We start from the raw sequence: 27257 nt of genomic DNA on the forward strand, positions 1-27257 counted from the left end.
AAGCGGACCACGCTGCAAATAAAAAAAAATATTGCTTACCAACTTATGAAGGAGACGTGTAATGACACAAGTAAAAGATCCAGTCCTCGTGGGAGGTAACAAATGGCGACAGGGCGGTAACAAGGAGGGACTAACAAGCCTCATTATGAATCAGAAACCAGCATTTACCAAGGACAATGACACCAGCCAATCAAAAATATGGGCAGAGAGAAGGTGAGGCTTCCACAGCATACTTGACTACTGCATGACTCACAAAGCGAGCAGGGAATGCGTGCTACCGCTAGGCTCGACCTAAAAACTATGACAGCCGCTATACATTTCTAAGAGGAACAGGAAAGTGGAGTCTGTAGAATTTCTTTACTCTATATCAACTGAGGTAATATAGCATCTTTTTGGTTTTTTTAAGTTACAAAGGTAAAAGCAGAGGAAGTTCAACTTCTGATGTAAACTAGCATGAAATGTTCGGGGTGCCCACAGAACAAGATAACATAAATAGAAAAAGAACCTCTCAAAGTATGATCAGAAAGTCAAAGTTAAATGAGAATAGGTGCTATTTCTAAAGCTGCCTGAATATTACATTACTCTTATATGGATTCCATGCTGTAGATTTTGAAGACACCAAGTGTAAAAGACAAAGAAATGAGAGAATGAGTGAGATCAGGGATGGAGGAGGAAGGATCGAGAAATGAGACAGAGAGATAAGGGCCCTGAAAGGCGGTAGTCTTACCTTCTTCAGTCTTGATTCTTGCCCACAAAGCTTTGTGGCCCCGGGGAGCCAGCAGAGTCATCTCGTAGGTGGTGTTGGGCATGAGCCCGCTGAGAATGGTGTTGTCCATGTTCCCCCGAACCCTCCTCAAGAAGCGCTTGGGGTCCTCACCAGCGGGACCACCAATCTGGCTGTAGTCAATGATGAGATGATCATCATTGCTGCCGAAGTTCCATGGCCATGAAACTCGAAAACTGTGGGGGGACACCTCTGACACCAGCAAGGTCTGGGGGGCAACAGAGTCTCAGGACGAGAGAAAGATCATGAAGGAAGGTGTTATTAAAAAGATACTATACAACACACCAGCCCCCTGTCGTTATCGATCACGCCAGTGCTCCTACACCATCATCCTATATGATCAGCACTTCTACACCATAAATCCCATGTAGTGCTTCTACAGAACATTCAAAGAGATGGTACTCCCGCATCAAACTCCACAGCCAGAGCTCAATCCATTCCCACATTTAGAACTCCTACACCATGCCTCATGGCAGGTGCTCCTACACAATCCTTTACAGCCAATTCCCCTACACCCTCTCTCAGTGCCAGTACACAGCTACAATCTCCTAGTGACAGCACTACTACACCACTGTACGCAGCGAGCGCTCTTACACCACCCATCAGAGTCAGCACTCCTACACCATCCTCTACAGCCAGCTCTCCAACACCATCATTTACAGTCATCGATCCTATGCCATCCTGAAGAGCCAGCCCTCCTACATCATCCTCTACAGCTAGTGCTCCAACAACATCCCTGAGAGCCACCACTTCCATATCATAATCCACCGTACCCCACCACCATGCCTCAGAGTCAGGGCTCCAACACAATCCTTCAGACCCAACACTCTTACGCAATCCCCCAGAGGCAGCACACCTACACCAGCTCTACAGCCAGCCTCCAACACCATCATTTACAGTAATATATCCTACACCATCCTGCAGAGCCAGCCCTCCTACATCAACTTCTACAGCTAGTGCTCCAACAACATCCCTGAGAGCCACCACTTCCATATCATAATCCACCGTACCCCACCACCATGCCTCAGAGTCAGGGCTCCTACACAATCCCTCAGGCCCAGCACTCTTACACCATCCCTCAGGAGTAGAGCTCTGACACCATCCTTCACAGTCAGAGCTCCACACTATCAATCACGGCCAGCGATCTTGTACCATGCTTCATAGCCAGTGTTCCCACACCATACCTCAGATTTAGCACTCACACATCCCTCAAAGACAGCACTCCCACACCGACCTTCACAGCCACCGCTCCCACACCATCACAGCCCGGGCTCCCACACCATCCCTCAGATCTACAGCTTCTACACCACCCTTCACAGCCTGCGCCCCCACACCATCCCTCAGATCTACAGCTTCTACACCACCCTTCACAGCCTGCGCTCCCACACCATCCCTAGGATCTACATCTTCTACACCACCCTTCACAGCCAGCGCTCCCACACCATCATTTACAGTCATATATCCCACACCATCCCGCAGAGCCAGCACTCCTACATCATCCTCTACAGCCAGTGCTCCAACAACATCCCTGAGAGCCACGACTTCCATATCATAATCCTCCGGACCCCACCACCATGCCTCAGAGTCAGGGCTCCAACACAATCCCTCAGGTCTACAACTTCTACAAACTCTTCACAGCCTGCACTCCCACACCATCCCTCAGGTCTACAACTTCTACAACACCCTTCACAGCCAGCGCTCCCACACCATCCCTCAGGTCTACAACTTCTACACCACCCTTCACAGCCTGCTCTCCCACAACATCCCTCAGATCTACAACTTCTACAAACTCTTCACAGCTTGCACTCCCACGCCATCGCTCAGATCTACAGCTTCTACAAACTCTTCACAGCCAGCGCTCCCACGCCATCCCTCAGGTCTACAACTTCTACAACACCCTTCACAGCCAGCGCTCCCACAACATCCCTCAGGTCTACAACTTCTACATCACCCTCCACAGCCTGCGCTCCCACACCATCCCTCAGATCTACAGCTTCTACACCACCCTTCACAGCCCGCGCTCCCTCACCATCCCTCAGGTCTATAACTTCTACCCCACCCTTCACAGCCAGCGCTCCCACACCATCATTTACAGTCATAAATCCTACACCATCCCCTAGAGCCAGCACTCCTACACCAGCTGTACAGCCAGCCTCCAACACCATCATTTACAGTCATATATCCTACACCATCCCGCAGAGCCAGCACTCCTACATCATCCTCTACAGCCAGTGCTCCAACAACATCTCTGAGAGCCACCACTTCCATATCATAATCCTCCGTACCCCACCACCATGCCTCAGAGTCAGGGCTCCAACACAAACCCTCAGGTCTACAGCTTCTACAAACTCTTCACAGCCTGCACTCCCACACCATCCCTCAGATCTACAGCTTTTACAAACTCTTCACAGCCAGCGCTCCCACACCATCCCTCAGGTCTACAACTTCTACACCACCCTTCACAGCCTGCTCTCCCACAACATCCCTCAGATCTACAACTTCTACAAACTCTTCACAGCCTGCCCTCCCACACCATCCCTCAGATCTACAGCTTCTACAAACTCTTCACAGCCAGTGCTCCCACACCATCCCTCAGGTCTACAACTTCTACACCACCCTTCACAGCCAGCGCTCCCTCACCATCCCTTAGATCTACAACTTCTACACCACCCTTCACAGCCTGCGCTCCCACACCATCCCTCAGGTCTACAGCTTCTACACCACCCTTCACAGCCTGCGCTCCCACACCATCCCTCAGATCTACAGCTTCTACACCACCCTTCACAGCCAGCGCTCCCTCACCATCCCTTAGGTCTATAACTTCTACACCACCCTTCACAGCCAGCGCTCCCACACCATCATTTACAGTCATCGATCCTACACCATCCCCCAGAGCCAGCACTCCTACACCAGCTCTACAGCCAGTGCTCCAACCGCATCCCTGAAAGCCAGCATTTCCATATCATAATCCTCTGTACCCCACCACCATGCCTCAGAGTCAGGGCTCCTACACAATCCTTCAGACCCAGCACTTTTACACCATCCCTCAGGGGTAGAGCTCTGACACCATCCTTCACAGTCAGAGCTCCACACTATCGATCACGGGCAACGATCTTGTACCATGCTTCATAGCCAGTGTTCCCACACCATACCTCAGATTCAGCACTCACACATCCTTCAAAGCCAGCACTCCTACTCAAACCTTCACAGCCCGCGCTCCCACACCATCACAGCCCGCACTCCCTCACCATCCCTCAGATCTACAGGTTTTACACCACCCTTCACAGCCAGCGCTCCCACACCAACCCTCAGATCTACAACTTCTTCAAACTCTTCACAGCCAGCGCTCCCACAACATCTTTCAGGTCTACAACTTCTACACCACCCTTCACAGCCAGCGCTCCCATACAATCCCTCTGGTCTACAACTTCTACACCACCCTTCACAGCCAGCGCTCCCACACCATCCCTCAGGTCTACAACTTCTACACCACCCTTCACAGCCAGAGCTCCCACACCATCCCTCTGGCCTACAACTTCTACACCACCCTTCACAGCCAGCGCTCCCACACCTTCCCTCAGGTCCACAACTTCTACAAACTCTTCACAGCCTGCGCTCCCGCACCATACCTCAGATCTACAGCTTCTACAAACTCTTCACAGCCAGCGCACCCACACCATCCCTCAGGTCTACAACTTCTACAGACTCTTCACAGCCTGCGCTCCCACAACATCCCTCAGATCTGCAGCTTCTACAAACTCTTCACAGCCAGTACTCCCACACCATCCCTCAGGTCTATAGCTTCTACAAACTATTCACAGCCAGCACTCACACACATCCCTCAGATCTATAGCTTCCACAACACCCTTCACAGCCAGCACTCCCACACCATCCCTCAGAAGCAGCGCTCCAACACCACCCTTCGCAGCCAGCACTCCCACACTATCCCTCAAGTCTACAACTTCTACACCATCCTTAACAGCGAGCACTCCCACACCATCCCTCAGGTCTACAACTTCTACAAACTCTTCACAGCCAGTGCTCCCACACCATCCCTTAGATCTACAACATCTACACCACCCTTCACAGCCAGCGCTCCCACACATCCCTCAGGTCTACAACTTCTACAAAATCTTCACAGCCAGCGCTCCCACACCATCACTCATATCTACAGCTTCTACGAACTCTTCACAGCCAGCACTCACACACATCCCTCAGATCTATAGCTTCCACACCACCCTTCACAGCCAGCGCTCCCACACCATCCCTCAGAAGCAGCGCTCCAACACCACCCTTCACATCCAGCATTCCCACACCATACCTCAGATCTCCAGCTTCTACAGCATCCTTAACAGCGAGCACTCCCACACCATCCCTCAGATTTACAACTCCTACACCACCCATCACAGCCAGCGCTCCCTCACCATCCCTTAGATCTACAACTTCTACACCACCCTTCACAGCCAGCGCTCCCACACATCCCTCAGGTCTACAACTTCTACAAACTCTTCACAGCCAGCACTCCCACACTATTTCTTAGAGCCAGCACTCCAACACCACACTTCACAGCCAGCACGCCCACACCATACCTCAGATCCGCAGCTTCTAGACCATCAGAGCGAGCACTCCTACACCATCCTCCTGAGCCAGTGCTCCTTCGCAATCCCTGAGAACCATCACTCCTATGCCATCCTTCACAACCAGTGCCCCTACACCGTGCCTCAGAGCCAGCACTGCTACACCATCCATCATAGCCATAATTCCAGCACCTTCCCGCAGAACCAGAACTTCCACAGCATCCTTCATAGCCAGCACTCCTTCACGAGTTCCTATAGCCTGAGATCTGATGACAAATTACACCGCTTCTGTGATAAAATAGTCAGATTTGACCTAGTCTGACTATTACATGACCATCCAGACTCTGCAGCAGGTTTTTTACCTATGATGGCTCGACAGAGGAGTCCAGCTACAGATGGTAAGCTGTCCGTCCCCACAAAGAAGAGTGTGTCCTCGGCCGGCTCACTGGCCACTGAATGCAGACCCAAGCTCCTCCTTCCTGTGGATACCACTAGGATCTTCACCCCTGCCTCCTTCAGGTGCTTGGATGGTGCAACCACATCATCCGTGGAGAGACCGTCGGTAATCCACAGAACCACCTTGGAGACATTATTCCTGGAGCCAGTTTGGGGCACAAAAACATGCTCGCGAGTGTAATCCAAGGCCCGTCCAGAGTTGGTGTCTCCAGACCCATACTCCAGCGCTCCCAGAGCTTGCTGCATCCTGGATGGTGGCTCCAAGAAGGTGACCACGAAGGAAGGCCAGTCACTGACCAGCACCAGGCCAACTTGAACCCGGTCTTGTCCCACATCAAAGCCAGCTACCAAACGCTGCACAAGGTCACGGGTCTGGCTCAGCTCTACCGTGGTGATGCTGCCAGAGATGTCCACCAGCAGCAGAAGGTCCATGGCGTGGCGGGATGCTCGACAAGCTGCAAGGTCAGCATCTGAAATAGACAGAAACAGTTCAGGCTCTGTGACCACCATGCTTACACCATGCTCTTTTCCTACAATGATCTACCCAGGATTCAACTGGAGCAGTAGCAAATTACATCTCCCCTTTGCTTCTATGATGGTCCCACACAAGTCATTAGACATATGAGAACCCCTTGTTTTCCTTATTATGTTTTTTTCTTTACAGACTGGGTGCACAAAAGAGGTCCAGATAGGACCGATCAATGCAAGACTTTCAAGACCTTTCTCACTATCCTTCCATTGACTACACTCACATCATATACCACAATGTCCATTTTTGTATTTCTGTATCCTAATTGGTAAATGGTTGTGATTTACCAACGTATTTCTTCATTGCCATTTTCAATGGTTCTTTTTTTCTGTTTTTGGGGTGTTCAGCTTCTGTTTGTATCACAGAGTCTCTGCAATATTGCTCTGTTTGTATGTGTTTTCTTATTACATGCAATAAACATTGTATTGAAAAATAATCTGTCCACAAAAGATATATTGACAAACAGTGAATCTAAATAGAACTAATTTACTTAGTCTGTGATTATCCTGAAAATATGGTAAGGGACCACTCTCCTGGACCTAGGTTGGACACACCTGCTTCTTTATAGCACATGCATACATGAAATCACTGGCCAGATACAGTAAGATAAAGCTTGAAGTAGAGTTAGGGGACCCACTAAAGGCTCGAGGCAGATACCTAGTTCTGGCTCAGCTCGAAGTCCTCATATAGACGCCCGAGCCCAAAGTGAGTCGAATTTTCATGTCACGTCTGCCTGCCATTCACCCTCTAGCCACATGCCCTAAGAAACAGGCAGACAAAGAGATTCCCCTCTAGAAGCTGATTTACACACAGTAAAACTAGAAAACATGGGATCAATTGTGGTTTCTCTGCTTCACCAAAGTGTGTGACTATTTTGTTTCACCATGCCTCCTTTTTCTTCTTTATCACATAAGAGAGTTCCTTCACATTTGTGAATTCAGGATGTGCTCTGCACAGAAACCTCTCTTGTGTCTGATTTAATAGATTATAATGTTGTTCCATGTATAACAAGATTCTAGGGCACAAATAAAGTCACATCAAAAAATGGACTTGCTTTCTTAGTTTACTAGGTATTGTCATCAAGGCCGATGGCTTGATTTACACTCATGCTCACTTTCAATAAATGCTTCTCAATCCACTGACATCATCTGATGTACTAAGGAGAAACACTCCTGCATGTTAATGGAATACACTTTTTTGAATTTTGAAGAGACTTTATCATATTTTTACATAATGTTTGTTGCACAATTTACACATAAAACATTTTCAGGCTTGGCTCGTGCACGGGCTCTTAGAGCCCAGCCAGGCCTTTGGCTAGTCAGCGGCTCTCCCTGTTAATTTGTTGGCTCACCCACCGAAAGCAAAGGACATGGGTCTGGGGTCTAACCACTGTACAATGTTGGGTCTGGCCAGCATCCTACACTAATACTGAAAAAAAGTGAAATCACCTGGGGCGGAAAGGGGGTCGTTAATGCAAACACTGTGGGACTGCCCTAACATTCAACAGTACCGGAACGAGATTATAACAAGACTTAGGGCCAGATGTAGGTAAATGTGAAATACCGATTTCTTAATACCGAATTTTACCGATTCGGTATTAAGAAATCGGTATTTCCTATGTAGGTAAAGATTCGGTACAAAAATACCGAATCCTTAATATTCCTTTTTACCGAATCGGTAATTGAGATTCGGTAATAAGGAATACCTACCCATTCATTCCTATGGGCTTGGAGGCCCATAGGAATGAATGTGAAGACAGTCAGTATTACTGATTCGGTATTACCAAATCGGTAATACCGGGAGGTATTTCAAGGGTGCCAGGGTGTCCTGCACCCCTGAAATGTGCATGTGTGCACATGTGGCGCACATACATGCCCTAAGGGCATGGATGTGTGCCACATGGCACTCTTAAAAAAGCAAAAAAGTGCTTTTTTAAAGGAAATCGGTAATTAACACCAACTTGAAGTTGGTGTAATTACCGATTTCTTAAGGCCCAAAAGCACTCAGAGCAATACGGAATCGGTATTAAGGAATCAGTATTTACCGATTCCTTATTTACGGATTCCTTACCTACATTAGGAATGGCTAAATACCGGTCGGTAACGCTGAAATTTACAGAATTTCGGAGTTACTGACCGGTATTTACCCACCGACATCTGGCCCTTAGTGGGGTACTGGGAAATACAATACCAATGGACCCTAAATATATATTATTGGGTACCCCACAGAAATAAATATCCCTCGCGCTCAGCTTCTATTCAGCAATCTGGGTCTAGTAGTGGCCAAGCAAGATATGGCCACAAACTGTGGTACCTCGGAGTCCCCCTACGCTTCAGAAAATATATGTGGTCCCTGGTTGCGTCATTACGGAATTAACATGGGAAATGGCACAACCCAATGCTGAGTGACAACTCCTGTTTGGACTTACCATCTGATTGTAGCCTGTCGTTTGCTTACGTATGACCGCTAAAATGTGCAAAATGAGTTGATGCACTATACCACTGACTGTGCATACATTATCATGTGCCTATGGTTTCTAAGACCATTCATCTGTTTGATGTGTTGAAAGGGAAAAACACAAATATTTTTTTTTTTAGATAAATAAATCACCATTGTTCTGCTTTGATCCTTCAGATGAACTCCCCAGTGTAATTCATGTCCATGGAAGGTCCAGGCAGCGGGGGATGGGCACAGGTAAGCGCGGTAAGGCGGGCAGGGTGCAGCGGTGCATGGTGCTGCGGGGGGAAACTGACAGAATCGTTTTCATTTATTTATTTAACTATACCTATTCCGTCGTCTGTGGACTTAACTCCCTCCCACCCCACCCCGCCCCGCCCCGCCCCACCGCATTTACCTGTGCCGGCCGCCGCCGGGTCCAGGTTAGCACGAACCAGGTGGCACTGGCTGCCCTGACACATGAGCACCAATCTCATGAACAACCCAGAGGCTTCACAAAGCATGCAGGGCAAACGTTTGTTGACATTTCGCTCACTTTTTAGGTCCGGCTTGATAACCAGATGTCTGCACTACCTATTGTTGCCAGTTCTTCAACATAAATGGGCTTTAGTTCCGGCCAGAGAACTAATGCTCTCCCAGATCATGCTATTAAGTGTTTGCTTCTCCCTTCTAGAAAATGCTTGCATTGGAAGGCATGTTGGGACTATTGTAAGTTTGAAAAGAACACTCAACCTTCACACTGCTGGTCATATTCACTTCTTTGTCCACTATGTGTGTTTTATACAGAAGGCAGTACTTGTTTCCCAGCACAGGCAAAGCCCCTATGACTAGCATACATTTCATAAACAGCTATTGTGCATGCATTACATTTAAAAATATTTGTGAATGACTGTGTTTACATTCATTGGCACATTAAAGCCAGGGCTATCAGCTTTACCCATGCTTGTTTTAACAGTAACTGGAAGCAAAGGCCGCACACATGTGATGAGTGTGTATAGGTGTGAAATAGGGGCCACATTAAATGTTTCAAGGAATGGTTAACTCTATGAGAGTAAAAAATGTTTTTGACGGTTTAGAATGTAATTTGATTGTTAGAAATGAAATGCGGAAGTGCTCAGAACACCAGAGTACTACTTTGCTACTGAGAAGTGTGCGCACTCTCCCATTAAAAGTGTTGCACCCTGCTGTGAAGTGCTGGTACTCTCTTCAGAGCTTTATTTGAGCCAGTGGCTTCCGGTGCTCAGCACCGGCACTTTCTTGTCAACATCTGCACTTATGACAGCTTGCCACTGTAGGTGGCAGGCTACCACCACCTTTTGGTGATGTAGAAGAGCACAATCAGTCGTTAATCAGTTCAATATACATTAAAAAAGACTAATACCTGTGGCTCAAGCTGTTCTTATAACGGTGGGGGCCTTGAATAGTCTGGTTTGTCACACTTGCAGGAGTGTAATGGTAAATAGTTGTGTTGATATTGGCATTGGCTGCACTGGCAGAGCAATGGGTGATGCAAGCTGCAGTGGTCATCTGAGGAAAGCCCTGGCATTTTGTTTTTTACAAATTAAGCACTGGACCTCTTGACAGTATTGCACTCACGTTGAGAAGTGGAGGTAGCCTCCTTCCAAATTAAAGAACCGTTGTCACTCAGCACCTGACAATACCGTCCTTTCACCGTTTCCCCAGTGCTACACCCTCCCCCATACCACCCTCCTTTCCTCTCATGCTCAATATAGTGCCATGAAGGTGAATAACACCAGTATTAAGCACTATACAAGTGATTGACATACATTAGCATCAGTGTCCTTTTTCCATCGCTTCTGCTCTGTCCCTTGTACCCTGTGCCTCCTCCACTCCTATTCCGAACACTGCACAGAAGTAACATCAGGGTGGGATCCACCCTAGATTAGGCACCGACCTGACAAAGTTCACATTAAGACTAAGGGCCAGAAACCAAGAGTTGCCAGGTGTCAAGTTATGGCAGCAAATTCAGAATATAAGGGTCAGATCTAGAACCTACCGGTGCAACATATAAGAACAGCACCGCTACCTCTGAGATGCCATGAATGTAGGTAGCGGAGAAAATACTGCATCTGAGTGTCAAACCTAGATTAGAAACCAACATGACATATGAGGATTGGACAGTCAACACTAAAGGTCCAATTACGATCTTCGTCGGAAAGCTTCCGCCTTTCCGACTGAGATCGTCGGTTTCACTTCCGACCGCTTAATTACAATTTAGGCGGTCAAAAGCGAAACCGGTTGGTCATTCCAGTAGTACCCCATCCGGATTACAATGCTCAGTCTCTGACAGGCTTTGTATGCCAGGCTTTCTGACATGGAAAGCCTGTCAGAGAGTGAGTTTGGGGCCCCCCAGCAGGGCCCCCTTTAGTTTGCGGTCTCCGGTTGTGGACTGAGGGGGCACCTAGGATGCAGGGGTGAACCCAACTTCCCACTTCACTATGGGTACTTGTGCCACGGCCGGTTAATGACCGTAGCACATGCTCCCATAGGGAAATCTGAGTATGCGACCGCACCGTGTGTAGTCGCATCGTAATTAGGCAGGGACTGCCGACCGGAAGTCCGTTGGTCCTGTTTCCGCGACGGTCCACCCGACATCGTAATAAGCCCCTAAGTCTTAAGGTAATACCCTGAGAGTAATAATGCACGCAGCAAGAGCAGAGACCACCTTCTCAAATGTCCAAGAAAGCAGCAAAAGCAATAATATTACAACTATGGGGCAGGCATTTGATTTACTAGATAAGAGATTTAAAATCTGAAATCTACGTAGTCTGCCAAAATATTGAATAAAAAATATTGTGATATCATGTCAAAAATATTGTCAACTCAGAAATATAGTAGGACGAGATGTGGAAGATAAGAATATTGTTTTTTTAAGGTATATAATATTGTTTTTTTAAATATCATTGTATATGATATTGTTTAATTTATTTCAGTTGTATTAAATATCTTTTCAAATTAATTTAATGTGTGTTCGGTATTATATGATTATTAGGTATTAGTATTATGATAATAGTTTTTTTTTAGTTTTTTGTATAGTTTTTAATTTTTAATGTGTCATTTGCATTTTTTTATTTGTTTTGTAACTTTTAGTTTTGAAGCAGGTTATTGGGTATGTGGAGTATATGGAGGGGAAGTTATTTAAAATATACATTATTTTTAAAAAAAAATTATTGACTTTATGACTATTTAGATATTAATTGCTAATTAATTATGTAAATTGTCTATTTATTTAATTCTCATTTTAAATATTTGTTCGTTTTAATTAATTGATAATTTATTGATCGCCTATTTACTAATAACATTTTCAAAAATAGTTTTGTATTTAATATTTATTTTAATTTAATTGTTCTATTTGATCATATATTTTTATTACTAGTGTTTCATTGATAAAATTATTTAACATATTGTTATCATTTCATTATGGTATTAGTGGGTAGTATGGAGGGAAGTGTATTTATTTTAAATATTTGTATTTTGTTTATATAATTTAAATTAAATTTGTAATCTGAAGTTTGTTTTTCCATTACATTTAATCATTTAATTGTATTTATCTATAGAAACTATACACACACACACCTACAAACATGCACACACATACACATATATATTTAAATATTTCAATTTTGCTATCCATTTAAATGTTTTTTAGTTTAGGAATTGGAATGGTATATCTAACCTCTCCAAAGTTCAACACTTTCCCTGCAGTTGCTAAAATGTTGGAGGGTTGATTAGTAAATCAAATCTCTTCAAAGCCCAACACTTACCCTGCTCTTGCTTATGTTGGAGTGGGGATAGTAAATGGTACAGCAGCCATTCTCATGAGTGGGCGGGGATCTGCAAATTTCCAAGAAGAGAAATAAAATGAATCCTTGTAGCATCTGCGAGACCCTGAGAGGTCAGTGAAATACACATTGTGACCACAGATGTTTTAGTGCATGGGCAAAGTGTGCCATTGCCCAGGGCCACCACTTTCCAAGGGATCCCTGAGAAAACAAACTTTCTCTCTAACTAGCACACCTCTATCTATTTCCATAACTCAACCTCGCTCTCCTCTGCCTACCTCTACTTCTGAGTCTGTCTTTCTTTACCCAGTGGCATTTTACAGATTTGTGGGGACCCTGGAAAGACATATTTCAACTGTTTCTATGTAAACACTTTTTTTAAAGTTTGTTTGGCATCACGAGGGCTTCAATTAGCAGAAAAATTGACTGTAAAAGTACAAACAGGGGCCCGAAATATTTCTTGCCCAGGGCCCCAAAAATCTTTAAGACGACACTGATTGTGATAGTAAGGGAGGGATAATCCCCAAGAGCTCCCAGCTAAGAGGAGAATTCTGGAAATCCCAAGGCCAGACCTATGAGTTCACAAGAATGATAGAGCTGGTAGAGTAAACCTTGTGATGGGGTTGGGGGAACCCTTATGCACCAGAGAAATACTGCAGCCCTGGGTGTCAAGAAGCATGGAGGCTGCACAGCACTGCTTAATTTGAGCCAGTGGTTTCTGGTGCTCGGTACCAGCAATTAATTGTCAACACCAGAGCTTGGGACAGTCTACCACAAGGTGGCGCTGTCTGGCTAATTTATGGATGACCACAACAACAGTTTGGTTGCTGCATAGCAAGACCCAGTGCTGGATTCGGCCTGAGGATTCACAGGCTTCTTGGCCTGACGTCAGTCGCCACAAGCTGGGGCACTCTGGGTAATTTAATTAAATTAGCAGCGTTTTCTACAGGTCACAGGAGAGAAAGAGTCAGCTGTACTGGGGAGAGGGAATACTTAACGAGGATTGCAGTAATGGCTCCTCCACTGTATATTTATAAACGCAGAGTACCATGGGCATAGGAGAGCCGGGCTCGGCTTAAATCAGGTCACGAGACTGTGCCTCGGCCCCCTCGTCCGTAATGATGAAATGGATGGGCAAGCTCGGAGTTTAGGCTGAGCCAGCCTGTCATCCTTCCTAAATGGATAAAAAGAGTTGGATTGAATCAAATTGTCTCCTATTCCCTCCCTTCTTTCTATCTTTCTTTTCCCTTTATCATCTATTGCCCGCAGCGCTTTAAAGATGCCTAGTGGAGAGGAGTCGGCTAGGGTGGTCGACCTCGAATCTGGGGAACTGGGTTCAAGTCTCGGCAATGACCCTGAACATCCTGTAATTCTGGGCAAATCACTTAATCTCCCCGTGCCTAACAAAAATGAATGTATCCTCATGTAACGCTATGTAAAGCGCTCTGATACCCGATACCTTCGGGTCAAGTTTGTGCTATATAAAACTCCGTAAAATAAAAATAAAATAAAAATAGTGACCACATTAAGCGATACACGAGTGACCTGACAAAGACAAACATTTTGTGTTGTGTATTTTATCTTTCTGTGAATAATTTTCTATAAAACGACTTAACTGATCTTTCATCAATATTATTGCCAAACTTACACAGCACGCTCTAATCTTGAAACAGATGCCTTATTAAATCACTTAAAATCATAAATTGCTGTCATTGTAGCAGTTGTGTGTGCCATATGAAAAATCTGGACAAAGTCCAAATACCTCAGGACTACGCCGTGACAAATCTACGCTAAAAGCGTATTGTTGGCTCCCAGTACGCTGGTGCGCCCAAGCCTGGACTACAGTGGCCTTCAGCGACATGACCGCGGCCACAAAAAAAAAAAGAACATGAATAAAGAAGAAATCTACATAGATGCAGAAAGAGATGGCACATAAGCACCCAAATCCCTGTATTAGAAGCACTACTTCAGGTCAAGACAACAGTATTTAAAAGTGATGACTGCAGGGACAGCTCCTTGGCTGCTCAAGAGACTCACATCTGGAAGGACTTACCACCGGATCCGCGTCAATTTAATCCCTCAAACCGCTCAGGCACAAATGGAAAACATTCCCCTTGAACGAAGATTACACACAGCAGGACTGGGATTCGGTGAGGAGCTTCTGTTGCATCCGGTCCCAAAAAAGCTCTCACTTTGATAGGGCGAGAAGCATCTGCTTGGGTTGCAGGCCCTCAATGCGCTTATGGGACAGAGCTAGAGGCAGTGGGTCTGGCTTCACGCTCTAGTCTCAATGCCTGGAATGGGAGAGCAGCTTCTATGGTGGTCTGAGGCTCAGAATGTGGAAATTCAGTTACATGAGAAGCTTCCATTTTGGACTCAGGTCCAAAATGTACTATTTCAATTAGATTTGCTCACATTTGTACAAATCAGTGACACCAAATGTTCACATTCAATTTGCTAAGCAGCTGCACAGAGTTTAATCCCAAATGCATGCATTCAATTGGGCGATCAACTTCTGGTCTGGTGTGGATCCCAAACATAAACTTCTCATTGGAAAACCAGCATCTGCAGTAGTTTAAATCCCGCACATGCTCATTCCTCGGGGCGAGAAGCTTCTGCACAGGTTTGGATCCCAATCACAGGCATTGCATTGGACAACCAGCATCTGTAGAGATCTGGATCCTATACGTGCTCATTCCCTTGGGCGAGAAGCTTCTGCCCAGGTTTGGATCCCAAACTTGTACATTCCATTGGACAACCAGCATCTGTAGATATCTGGATCCTATACATGTTTATTCCATTGGGCGAGAAGCTACTGCACAGGTTTGGAGCCCAAACTTGTGCATTCCATTGGAAAACCAGCATCTGTAAAGGTTTGAATCCTTTATGCGCACAAGCTGTTATCAGCGGCTTTTACACAATACTGGACCAAACAAGCGAATTCCAATGGTCACCCTGCATCTGAAGAGAATTGGATCCTATACTTGTACATTCCCTTGGTCGAACAACTCTGGCACAGGTTCCAGACATGCTCATTTATTAGTGCAAGCACCATCTACGGAGGTTTGGATCCCGTGTGCATGCTTTACACTGGGAAGGCAGCTTTTAAACAGGTTTGGATCCAGTGTGACTTCATTCCATTGGGCGAGCAGCTTCTGCACAGATTTAGATCCAAAATGTATGTATTCCATTGGACGGGCAGTTCCTGCACAAGTTTGTCCAATAAGTGTGCACTAATTGGACAAGCAGGTTTTATATAGGCTTCTGAAATGAAAGTTATCAATTCTAATTGTTTTTAGAAGGTAAACATATCCAAAAGGCTGCAGAGCGCTGTGCAAATGCACCAAATATAATTTCTAGTAGAGCCACAATCCCCACTCTCATCTTGCTCTGCAGCCTAGGTGCTACCCAGATGTTTCTCTGTTCTATCTCGCCCCGTCTACTGTAGCCTCCTCCAAGCCTCTCCCACCGCGAAGACAGGATCATAAGATATCTTGATTAGAATGAAAATGAAAACTTGCAATAGATTTATCTGCATGCACACCCTCAGCGGACCCCCAAAAGCAGCATCTTGGACCATGCCATTTCTAGTCAATAAAATAATATATTAACCTCTCCTCACTTAGGATGAGCTATAACCCATATCTAAAACTCAGGAAAACTCTCCAACATCACAGCCCTAGTGGGTACCACGAGCACTCCTTCCCAAGCACATATGGGCACATGAAAGTTTCTTTATAGATACAAGGCATGTAGTGTGGATTTTTCACTGACTCAAGAGTTCCAATCACTTGGACTCAAATCTTAATCACAGTCTCAATTTGAAATGAACCAAGAAATCAATATTTATCCTCAAGAAAACCCAGAAAGCACACATGTTTAGGCATTAAGGCCCGCCCTTCTGTTGAAATTCTATTTAGCCACTTTTAGACTTTTGACTAACCAACCCACAGTGCGCCACAGACCTTTTTGGTGCAGCCAAGAAGTAATGAAGGTATTCTTTCGAAGTGCAAACAAATTCACATTCTTTTCACCAAATTGTATGTCATGAACTAGCGAATAACTAAGATCACATAAAATGTACAGACTTTAGTTGCACCAACTTGAACCTGGTCCAGATAAATACAAATCCTGATCTCAGTGGGTTATGCCCCTGTGCCACATGTCAACTCCTTGCCACTGACTGCCTGGCCATCTCAGGGCTGAACCTTTCTTCTTCAGTCTTGCACCAGTCGCATTCAATTAAAGTTTCCTACAGCTCTCGCACTTCTCCATGCCCCATGTTTAGTTCCAGCCTTGTCGTGGGGGCGGTGGATGTGTATGTGGTGGGAGGGGACAGGGGGAACCAGTTGTGGTCAAATGCCTACACTGAACTGGGCGCCAGAGTTCTTCCTGAAGTTTAAAGCCACAAGGAACCAACTCTAGAGGCCCCAGGTAAGGAGGGGGCACATATTCCTCAGTAAATAGGCTGGGTACATCTTCATCAGTAAATAGGGGAGGGGATCTGGCTTGGAGAGACACAAGGCAGGGTCCTAAGCAGGGATTGCCCTGTTTCCACCATGCTCAACAAGCATAACACAAAGGAGAAGGCTGGTGACTTCTATTGGGGTTATATTACAAGCAGCAGTAAGTGGTCACTGGACAGCTGTGGAGACAGATGTGTTGAGCAGTTTTGTTGTGCCTCAATTGTTGGTCTGGCCTGCCAGTGTCTAAATGTGGGTGCTCTAGCGTGGTGGAGGGACCGTAGTCAGCCTACACTGTGGTTGGACTTACATTTTCAGAGTATCTTGAGTTTAGCAGGCTCTAGCACTCTGCAGAGTGGGGTCAATAAAACACTTGACGGGCAAACAACAGCAAGCTCAATGTGTAAGGCCAATGAATGGCTATTTCATAGAGAAGATCAGGAAATTCTAAACAGAGGCGGGATGTCACAGCAGAACATCCACGAGGGACATGGTGCCAACATCCTGCCCTTCCCATATCACACCAACCAGGAATTATTCCATGCACTGGAATTCTTGTCACCTAACTAAATGAAAGATTCTCACCTCCTATCAGCACTTCCATGTCACAATCCAGGATTTTCCTCCACTATAAAACTCGGAAGTGGTCTAGAGATGGATCGTTGGGCATCTGCATTCTACAGCCATCGGCCATTACAGGAGGAGACGTTCCAGCATTCTATGAGGCTTTGGCAGGAGGTTTGAGCTGCCCTGCCCATACTCTTCCTAAGTAGGGGGGGGCGAACTCGCAAAGTTTCATTCCACGGAATTCCACGGAGTTACATAAAAACTCTGCAAGATTCAGCGGAGTTTCGCCAACGGTTGGAAAATATTCAGCTCACGCTGCAAACTGCTCGAACAGCAGCCCTTTGACAGTGACCTCTCACGATGACCAGTGACCGCTCGTGTTAGAAAATCGTACTAGGGAATGCCAAGTCTTGCTTGCGTTCACCAGCTCGCATTTACTGGAGTCTCATGAGAAAAAAGTTCTGACATACGACGATTGCTGGAAATTGGCCAATGTTAAAGAGTAAAGTGGAGTGACCAATATTACACCAATTCCCTGGACAGAACTAAACATTCCCCCATCCCTATTCCTAAGTCAATGTTCCATTGCCAAGCTGGACTTCAAGCAACAGACGTTCTGTGTCTAGCTCAGGACTCTAGCCAAGCAAAGTATAACTACATGGTGAATCGCACAGTAGAATGTCCATTTCACAACATCTGAGGTTTGCTTAACAGATTTGCCCTCTGGGCCCTGATACAAAGTAGTCTAGAGATGTTGGGACCGGGACAAATTAAAGCGAGAGTCCAGTTACTCTGAATTAGGTCTCACCTTCCTGTACTCAAAACCGAAAATCCCGATTCAACCTGTATTTAGTGTTTGAGGTGCTTACCATTCCATACGGCACATTCATCTCTGTAAGGGAAGACACCTAGAGCAACCTTTGTCAGTGCTTGAGTGATTCTCTCCTGGAGTAGAGATGGAAGTTATTGATTGTGATGCGTGTGGTCATGCCAAATTTAGAAAACATCCCTGTCAAGACTGGCACAGATTCTTCTCCCAGCCGCTATTTTGGTTTTGGTCACACCAAATGAAGTTGATAAATCCTTAAGGAGATGTTGGATCCTATCTCTTTCTAAAGTCCAGGAGACAGGCCTCGAGTCACAATCCACTTCTTATCTCTTCTAAGCAGCCCCAGTGCTTAATTTGTAAATTATTAAGTGCCAGGGCTCTGACCGGGAGGCCACTGCAGCTTGCACCACCCATCGCCTTGTCATCGCTGTCAAAACAACTACTAACCATCTCTCTCACATGTAAATGCGACAGTTTAGGTGTTTCCAGGTCCCCAAAGCTAAAGGAATGGCTGGGAAGGCAGGTATTTGCAATTTTATATGTATATTGCATTCCTAAACAACCATTGTTCTGCTCATCTCTAAATTAGATGAGCAGCGCCACCATGTGGTACACTGTTCTAGGTATGGTGTTGACAATTAGGTGCCGGTGCCGAGCACCTGAAACCAATTAGGTGCTGGTGCCTAACACCGGAAAGCCCCGGCTCAAATTAAGCACTGAGCAGCCCATGAAAGAGGCAACAACCAGAAACATACATTCATGATCTTGCAGTTGTTTAGCAAAACCCTTTGGAAGATGGCAGCCACTCATCCAGCAGGGTCGAACTGCTCTGCCTCCTTTGCACTGACACTGCTATTCTCACTTCATGAAAAGTTCTCTTTAAACGGGGCCACTCATAATGGACTGTTTTGCTGAGAGAGCAAGAAAGCTTTCCTGCATCCTTGGGTCCATAGACTCACCTGGATAATCCAGAGTTTCCATTGAGTTCTGGTAAGGCAACTGATGCTTCTCACTCCATGGGGGCTTCCTTGTCTGGAGACAAGCTGGGGACCTCTATGCCTATCCATGCACCTCTTCCCTCTCAGATGGCTCCCCTTACAAAGAGACCACTTATACGTCCAGAAATAAAGGTACCTTACTCTCCATCGAAGTTGAAACACCCTAACTTCTGGCAATGGGGCACCCTGTACCTGGGGTGTGGGGGGCTTTAACAATTGGTGACTTTTTTTTAAATACATTATAGCATTACTCTGTCTCTGAGAATCCAACAAGCCTTTGTGAGTTCTCGTAGGGAGGGCATTGAATGTTGCACACCAACGTGAAGCAACCCCTTCCAATGCAGGAAACTCAGTGGGTCCGCGAGAAGCTCCATAGCTTGGCCCAGTCTGTCTGGGTCCTTCTGGTGAGCCAGTTGCCACTGGAGTCTCCCCATCAGGCCGCTTCAGTTATACTACCGGACACTGATCTATGTCGCCTTCCAATCTCAATTAGAGAAAATTATTCCCTGGGACACACGCTAGGAAAATATCTCCTCAGACAATGACCCTGACTATAGAGACACTCTGCAGGAAGATCTACTGACAAACTGATTTTAGGGAGGCACTGAGTGTGAGAAGACCTCCTTACACATTGACTGCAGAGATTTTCTGCATGAACACCTTCCCACCCTCTGACCCTCACTAGGAAGACTCTCTGTGAGAAGACCTCTTCACACAATGACTATGAATAAGGAAGACACCTCTACGGGAAGACATCCTTACACACTGATGGTCTCTGGAGAGAGAAGCTCTGAGTGAAGACCGCCTCATACACTGACCATGACTAGGGAGACACTCAATGAAAGGATCTCCTTGCATGCTGACCCAGACTAGAGAGCGGTACAAAAGGGGTTGGTGATGGACGGAGCATCAGAACCAATCAAACACTCACACCCAGTCAACAGATCCGGGTTTGATCCATCACCGTTCTTTAGCCCACTCTGCCACCCCAGTTCAGGCATGGCCATATGCAAATCAGTCTGACCCTGTGCCTCATGGGAACAGTCCAGCCCGAACTGCCAAGCCATGCCTTCCCTGGACCGGAAACAAGCTTCCTAGGACCGGTTTCTCGCATTTCAGCCGTCTTCAGCCAGGCTTGCTTCAATCCAGTGGCAAAGTGAGCAAGGGACTCACGTCTGAGCATACCCTGCCAACTTATGGCGAACAAAGCGGTACAAAAGGGGGTGGTGATGGACGGAGCATCAGAACCAATCAAACACTCACACCCAGTCAACAGATCCGGGTTTGATCCATCACCGTTCTTTAGCCCACTCTGCCACCCCAGTTCAGGCATGGCCATATGCAAATCAGTCTGACCCTGTGCCTCATGGGAACAGTCCAGCCCGAACTGCCAAGCCATGCCTTCCCTGGACCGGAAACAAGCTTCCTAGGACCGGTTTCTGGCATTTCAGCCGTCTTCAGCCAGGCTTGCTTCAATCCAGTGGCAAAGTGAGCAAGGGACTCACGTCTGAGCATACCCTGCCAACTTATGGCGAACAAAGCGGTACAAATACAAAAGGGGGTGGTGATGGACGGAGCATCAGAACCAATCAAACACTCACACCCAGTCAACAGATCCGGGTTTGATCCATCACCGTTCTTTAGCCCACTCTGCCACCCCAGTTCAGGCATGGCCATATGCAAATCAGTCTGACCCTGTGCCTCATGGGAACAGTCCAGCCCGAACTGCCAAGCCATGCCTTCCCTGGACCGGAAACAAGCTTCCTAGGACCGGTTTCTGGCATTTCAGCCGTCTTCAGCCAGGCTTGCTTGAATCCAGTGGCAAAGTGAGCAAGGGACTCATGTCTGAGCATACCCTGCCAACTTATGGCGAACAAAGCGGTACAAAAGGGGGTGGTGATGGACGGAGCATCAGAACCAATCAAACACTCACACCCAGTCAACAGATCCGGGTTTGATCCATCACCGTTCTTTAACCCACTCTGCCACCCCAGTTCAGGCATGGCCATATGCAAATCAGTCTGACCCTGTGCCTCATGGGAACAGTCCAGCCCGAACTGCCAAGCCATGCCTTCCCTGGACCGGAAACAAGCTTCCTAGGACCGGTTTCTGGCATTATAGCCGTCTTCAGCCAGGCTTGCTTCAATCCAGTGGCAAAGTGAGCAAGGGACTCACGTCTGAGCATACCCTGCCAACTTATGGCGAACAAAGCGGTACAAAAGGGGGTGGTGATGGACGGAGCATCAGAACCAATCAAACACTCACACCCAGTCAACAGATCCGGGTTTGATCCATCCCCGTTCTTTAGCCCACTCTGCCACCCCAGTTCAGGCATGGCCATATGCAAATCAGTCTGACCCTGTGCCTCATGGGAACAGTCCAGCCCGAACTGCCAAGCCATGCCTTCCCTGGACCGGAAACAAGCTTCCTAGGACCGGTTTCTGGCATTTCAGCCGTCTTCAGCCAGGCTTGCTTGAATCCAGTGGCAAAGTGAGCAAGGGACTCACGTCTGAGCATACCCTGCCAACTTATGGCGAACAAAGCGGTACAAAAGGGGGTGGTGATGGACGGAGCATCAGAACCAATCAAACACTCACATCCAGTCAACAGATCCGGGTTTGATCTATCACCGTTCTTTAGCCCACTCTGCCACCCCAGTTCAGGCATGACCATATGTATAGTATAGTCAGGTCTAAACTGGGGTGACATGGTGAGCAAAAGAATGATGGATTTAACCCAGATCTCTTGACTGGGGGTGAATGTTTTGATTTGTTCTTCATTCCGTCCATCAATTGTGTGTCTTTTGACCCAGACTAGAGAGACACTCTTCAGGAAGATCACTTCACAGACTGACCCTGACTACGGAGACACTCTGTGATAAGCCCTCCTCACACACCAACCCTGGCTAAAGAGATATCCTGCAGGAGGATTCACTGTTAGACCTGCCAGACGTAGAGTAGCCTTCCCCCTAACCTTTTGCTTTACTCCTCCTTTTTTGGCTAAATTCATTTTTGTTGGCCTTAGAACTGCGCACTTTACCACTGCTAACCAGTAGAAAAATGCTTGTGCTCTCTCCTTTAAACATGGGGAAATTGGCTTACACCTGGTATTTAATTTACTTGTAAGTCCCTAGTAAAGTGGTACACCATGTACCCAGGACCTGTAAATTAAATGCTACTAGTGGGTCGTCAGCGCTATATGTGCCACCCACGTAAGGAGCCCTTTAAACATGCCTCAGGCCTCCTATTGCAGCCTGTGTGTGCAGTTTTATATTTCCATTTCGACCTGGCAAAATAAACTTTTTCTAAACCTTCCTTTTTAATCCATATGAGTCACCCCTAGGGTAGGTCCTACACAGCCCAGAGGGCACGGTGCAGTGTATTTAAAAAGTTGGACATGTATTTTTAACCTTTACATGTTCTAGAAGTGAAAAACTCTTAACTTAGTTTTTCACTACTACAAGGCCTACCTCTCCCATAGGATAACAGACAGGAAAGTCAAATTTGGTGTCTGAAGAATTGTAATTTAAAACCCTCTTTAGTGGTAAAATCAGATTTTGAGGTCATAATTTAAAAAATGCTACTTTTAAAAAGTTGACATTTTCTTGTTTTAACTATTTGTTGCCTGCAGCCTGTATCCTGGGTTGCATGACTAAATGTATCTGGCAGTTGGTCTTTGTGTATTTTTCCCAGAGAGTGAGACAAAGGAGGACTAGTTGTTGGCAGGATGGGCCATCTCTGACTTGATAGGGGGGAGGGGTCATCACCTACCACACTTGTACGTTGCAAAGCCTCTGCCTCAGCACACTTGCAAAATGTTTGACACTAGTCTTTCGTGTTCCCAGACAAGCTGGGGCCAGGGAAGGGAGGCAGGAAATATCAAACACCTCTGCGGGTGGAACCTTCCAGAACCTTCTCCTACTTCAAAACAGGCACCAAGTATAAATATTGGACACTCGGACCCTACTCTCCAGTACACCTCTGGACCTGGGGAAGGCTCCGAAGGACTGCTGTGCTGCTCTGCAAGAAGGACTGCAACTCTGCTGCTCTGCTTCCTGAATGAGAAGGACTGGACCTGCATCTTGAAACCAGGACCACCAGAGTGACTCAAAGGATTAGTAGGCTGACCTCATGATCAGAGCCTCAGGGCAAGAAAGGGCTCAAAACACCTTGAACCCAGCACATGGACTCTGCCTGCTGTGAGTCTTCCCCTGAAGTGAAACCATCCCAAACTTGAAAGCAGGCCTGAACGTGCTCTGCCAACCCAGCTGTGGGCCTAGCAGAACTGAAGCATCACGATGCGGCGCCCCCAGCCCCTCTGAACCATCATTATACAATGCATCTCGATGCACAATCTCGCATCACAGCCCCGCAGTGCCCTGAAACCGCTGCTGTGTGACGCATCTCAATGCAGTACCTCGCATCGCAACCCCACAGCTCATTGGAACAGCTGCTGTGCAACGCATCCTCTATGCGGGATCTCAGAATGCTCCTCAACCTGGATTTAAGATATTTTGTTTAGCTCGACTAGCCTGGTCCCTGTACGTAGCCTGCGCTCCATCGCTGTCAGCCTGAACTTGGGACTTTGTCCAAGCGGCGCTCCCAGATAACCACAGTTGGCACACTTTGTGCTTCTAAGCACTGTTTTCATTAAAACATTTAAAATTGCATACCTACAGTTTTACTGATTGGCTTTTTGTTGTTTTAGTCTCAAATAATTTATTAAATTGTGCTCAAGTTTTCAAAATTGGTGTGGTATTGTTCTTGTACCTTGTTTTTATTTTAATACTGTTTGAAGTGTTGCATAAATACTTTTCACATTGCCTCTAAGTTAACCCTAACCGCCTTGTGCCAAGCTACCAGAGGGTTAAGCACTGGTTAATTAGGGGTTTGCTAGTGTTTCACTCTGACAAGTATTGTGTTTGCTGCTTGAGTAGGGTTTCACCCAACGCAACCAGTAACCCAATTTCCTACAATCACCTCACATTCTGCCTTTGACTACAGAGACATTCTGCCGGAAATCATTTTACATGTGGACCCAGACTAGGGAGACAGTCTGCAGGAAGACCTCCTGACACACTGACCCTCACTAGGAAGACACTCTGTGGGAAGACAGGCATGCTGCCCGTGACAAATGCTGACCGTGACCAGGGCGGCACACTGACCATGACTAGGGAGACACTCTGCAGACAGACCATCTCACACACCGATCCTGACTAGGAAGACACTCTGTGGGAAGACCTCCTCACATGCTGACCGTGATAAGGGAGACTCTCTGCGGAAAGATCCCCCTCAAACGCTGACCGTGACTAGGGCGTCACTCCATTGTGTGTGTCAGCAGCCTTGATTCCACAGAGGCATGTGGGATCCTATTGCACCTGGAGCATGGCAGCATGGTCTCCAGGGGACAGTAAGAGAGAATGGACGGGAAGGAAGAGTGAAAGGAAGGACATACGAAAAGAAGGAAGAAGCTGTGCCAAGAAGAAAGGGTCAAAAGAATGAAAGGGTGGATCCAAGGGTAAAAGAATTGAAATATGAAAGAGTAAAACAAAATTTGCATGACTGAATGGATGAAGGGAAGTCTGAATGGAAAGATGATAGGAAGGATGTGTGAATTGATAACAGGAGAGTGAAATGATGGATGGATGTAAAAGAATGGACGCATGGGCAGGAAAAGAATGGATGAATGGTGGGAAGTGTGAGCGGAAGGACAGATGGAAAAGTGTAACGATGAAAGGGTGGATACACAGAATGGTAAAGGAAGGATGGATGGAGTGGTGAAAAAATGGATGGATGGAAGCATTAAAAAATACATAGATGGATGGATGGATTCATGAATGGCTTACAGGAAGGAAAGATAGATGGACGGAGATGGGATGAAACAACCTCATCTAGGTTTGGCAGGGCTTTCTTCCTTCATGCATCCAATGGTATTTGAGGCATGGGTCAAAGTGGAGAGTATTTGGATTTTCTGTCTACTTCCTTGTTCACATCATCTACTGCTTTGATTACAGTGACTTGTCTTTTGATAAAATTGCTATTGTCACCATGCCAGATCTGGTCTACTTCTGGCTTTGGCTCAGTACTGGCTCACACTCTTGCTTGGCTCACCTATGAATTTTGCGGCCTGAACATATAACACACATCCAGTATAGATATCAAATGCTGAATTCTATACATTCAGAGAGGAAGTCAATGATATTTGTTATCAGAATTTGGCCAGAGTTTATCATATGATGCCTTAGACATCTCCCCATGGGTTCAGATAGAATGTTTTTTTTTGCAGTTTTATACAGCGCAAACTCGACCCGAAGGTATTGGAGCACTTTACATGAGAGTCAGTTACATTACACAAGGGCAGCAAGGACACATTCATATTTTTTAGACACAGGCAGATTACGTGATTTACCTAGAATCACAGGAAGTTGAGCAAATGCCGAGACCAGATCCAAAGTCTGCATCTCTGGCTGTTACGCCACATTCTATGCCCGTCCCAGTTGTCCCCAACTGTCCGTCTCTCAATAGCCTGCTGAGGGACAATAAAGACCCTCCGTCATGGCTGGTTTTACACATTTGTTGCACTCCTAATTTAACAGTCTATCACGCTGATGGGGAGGTAACAAAATCACCCCCAGCAGTCTTATCACGTGAGAGCACCAGATGGAAAATATCACAGGGCTAGCCTGAACGAGCACAATGTATGTATGTATGTATGTACGCATGTATGTATGCATGTATGTATGTATGTATGCATGCATGTATGTATGCATGTATGTATGTATGTCTGCATGTGACATTTCTTTAGCACAGAGTGTTGTGCAGGGTCAAAGACAACCTTAGGTTCAATGTGTGATAGGAGAGATATCTGGTTCGTGGACTCTTAATAGATTGTGATATCGTTGTTTTTTTTTACAGCGGTGCCTCTTCAACTCTTAAATTGGAGGAATTGGGGTGATCCAGATGGATATGGGATGTTGATCCAGACCATGGATGCATAAATGTAAAAAGCCTGTTGCCCTGTTTTTTTCTTAGAATGTGATGGCGTCCAGACTGGGGATGTGCAGAGAACCATCGACGACGATGAGATTGTCTGCAAGATAAGCATGAATGATTGTCGTGACGGCTTTGTAAATTATGCAGTTGGTTTTGAGAAAGGTGTGGTCCGGCAGGGGTTGCTGATGCAATTCTCTCTGGAAGGGGGTGATGTGATCTTACTTCTTTAGTCCCTGGATAAAAGGAGCTGCAGTGTGCAGGATGACATGGGGTGGGGATCAGGGGCAATATGGAGTCTGAGAGGCTATGGAGAAGGGTGTTACCACCATCCAGAAGCAAGAATATGTAGGCTTAATAAGGAATTCTGGAATCGTTTCCTGGAAGAAATGAACTCAGATTCTATAGAAGAAGGAGTTGGTACCAAGCCATCTTTGTTTGTATGGCAATATGTTCCTTGAAGTTGGGGTTGGCATCAACATTGAATCCAAAGGGTTGGCATTCACTGTTTGTTGGGGTTTGAAGCTGTCATGTTTCATGTCATTAAGCCAGCTTTGTACTGTTTCTTGTTTGCGTTCTTGTCAAATGACAGGAATTCTGCCTTGGTTTGGTTGAGCTTCAGGAGTTGGACATCCAGGTCTGGATCATGTGTAGGCAATTATTGAGGCATTGGATGTCTGAAGCAAAGGAGACTTTAAAGTAGAGCTGTAGATTCTGGGGGGGATATTGTCAAGAACGCATGATAACTACTGCAAAAGTAGCTTAATGCAACTCTTCACATCGCAGTCCATTGTGGGAAAATAAT

The 27257-nt window shown here is 46.3% G+C and overlaps 1 protein-coding gene across 1 annotated transcript in view; it reads right to left on the reverse strand.

Moving 5' to 3' along the window:
• The window catches only part of LOC146812694 (von Willebrand factor A domain-containing protein 1-like), a 145456-nt gene that overhangs the window by 66215 nt on the left and 51984 nt on the right, over window positions 1-27257 (reverse strand). The window contains exons 2-3 of the mRNA XM_085619797.1: window positions 5724-6287; window positions 728-1009 (exon numbers count right to left, since the gene is read on the reverse strand). Of these exons, the coding sequence (XP_085475923.1) occupies window positions 728-1009; window positions 5724-6287 (846 nt within the window). The remainder of the gene's footprint in view (window positions 1-727; window positions 1010-5723; window positions 6288-27257) is intronic.

Source organism: Triturus cristatus, chromosome 7 (genome assembly GCF_964204655.1).
Source record: "Triturus cristatus chromosome 7, aTriCri1.1, whole genome shotgun sequence".
Taxonomy (NCBI): domain Eukaryota; kingdom Metazoa; phylum Chordata; class Amphibia; order Caudata; family Salamandridae; genus Triturus; species Triturus cristatus.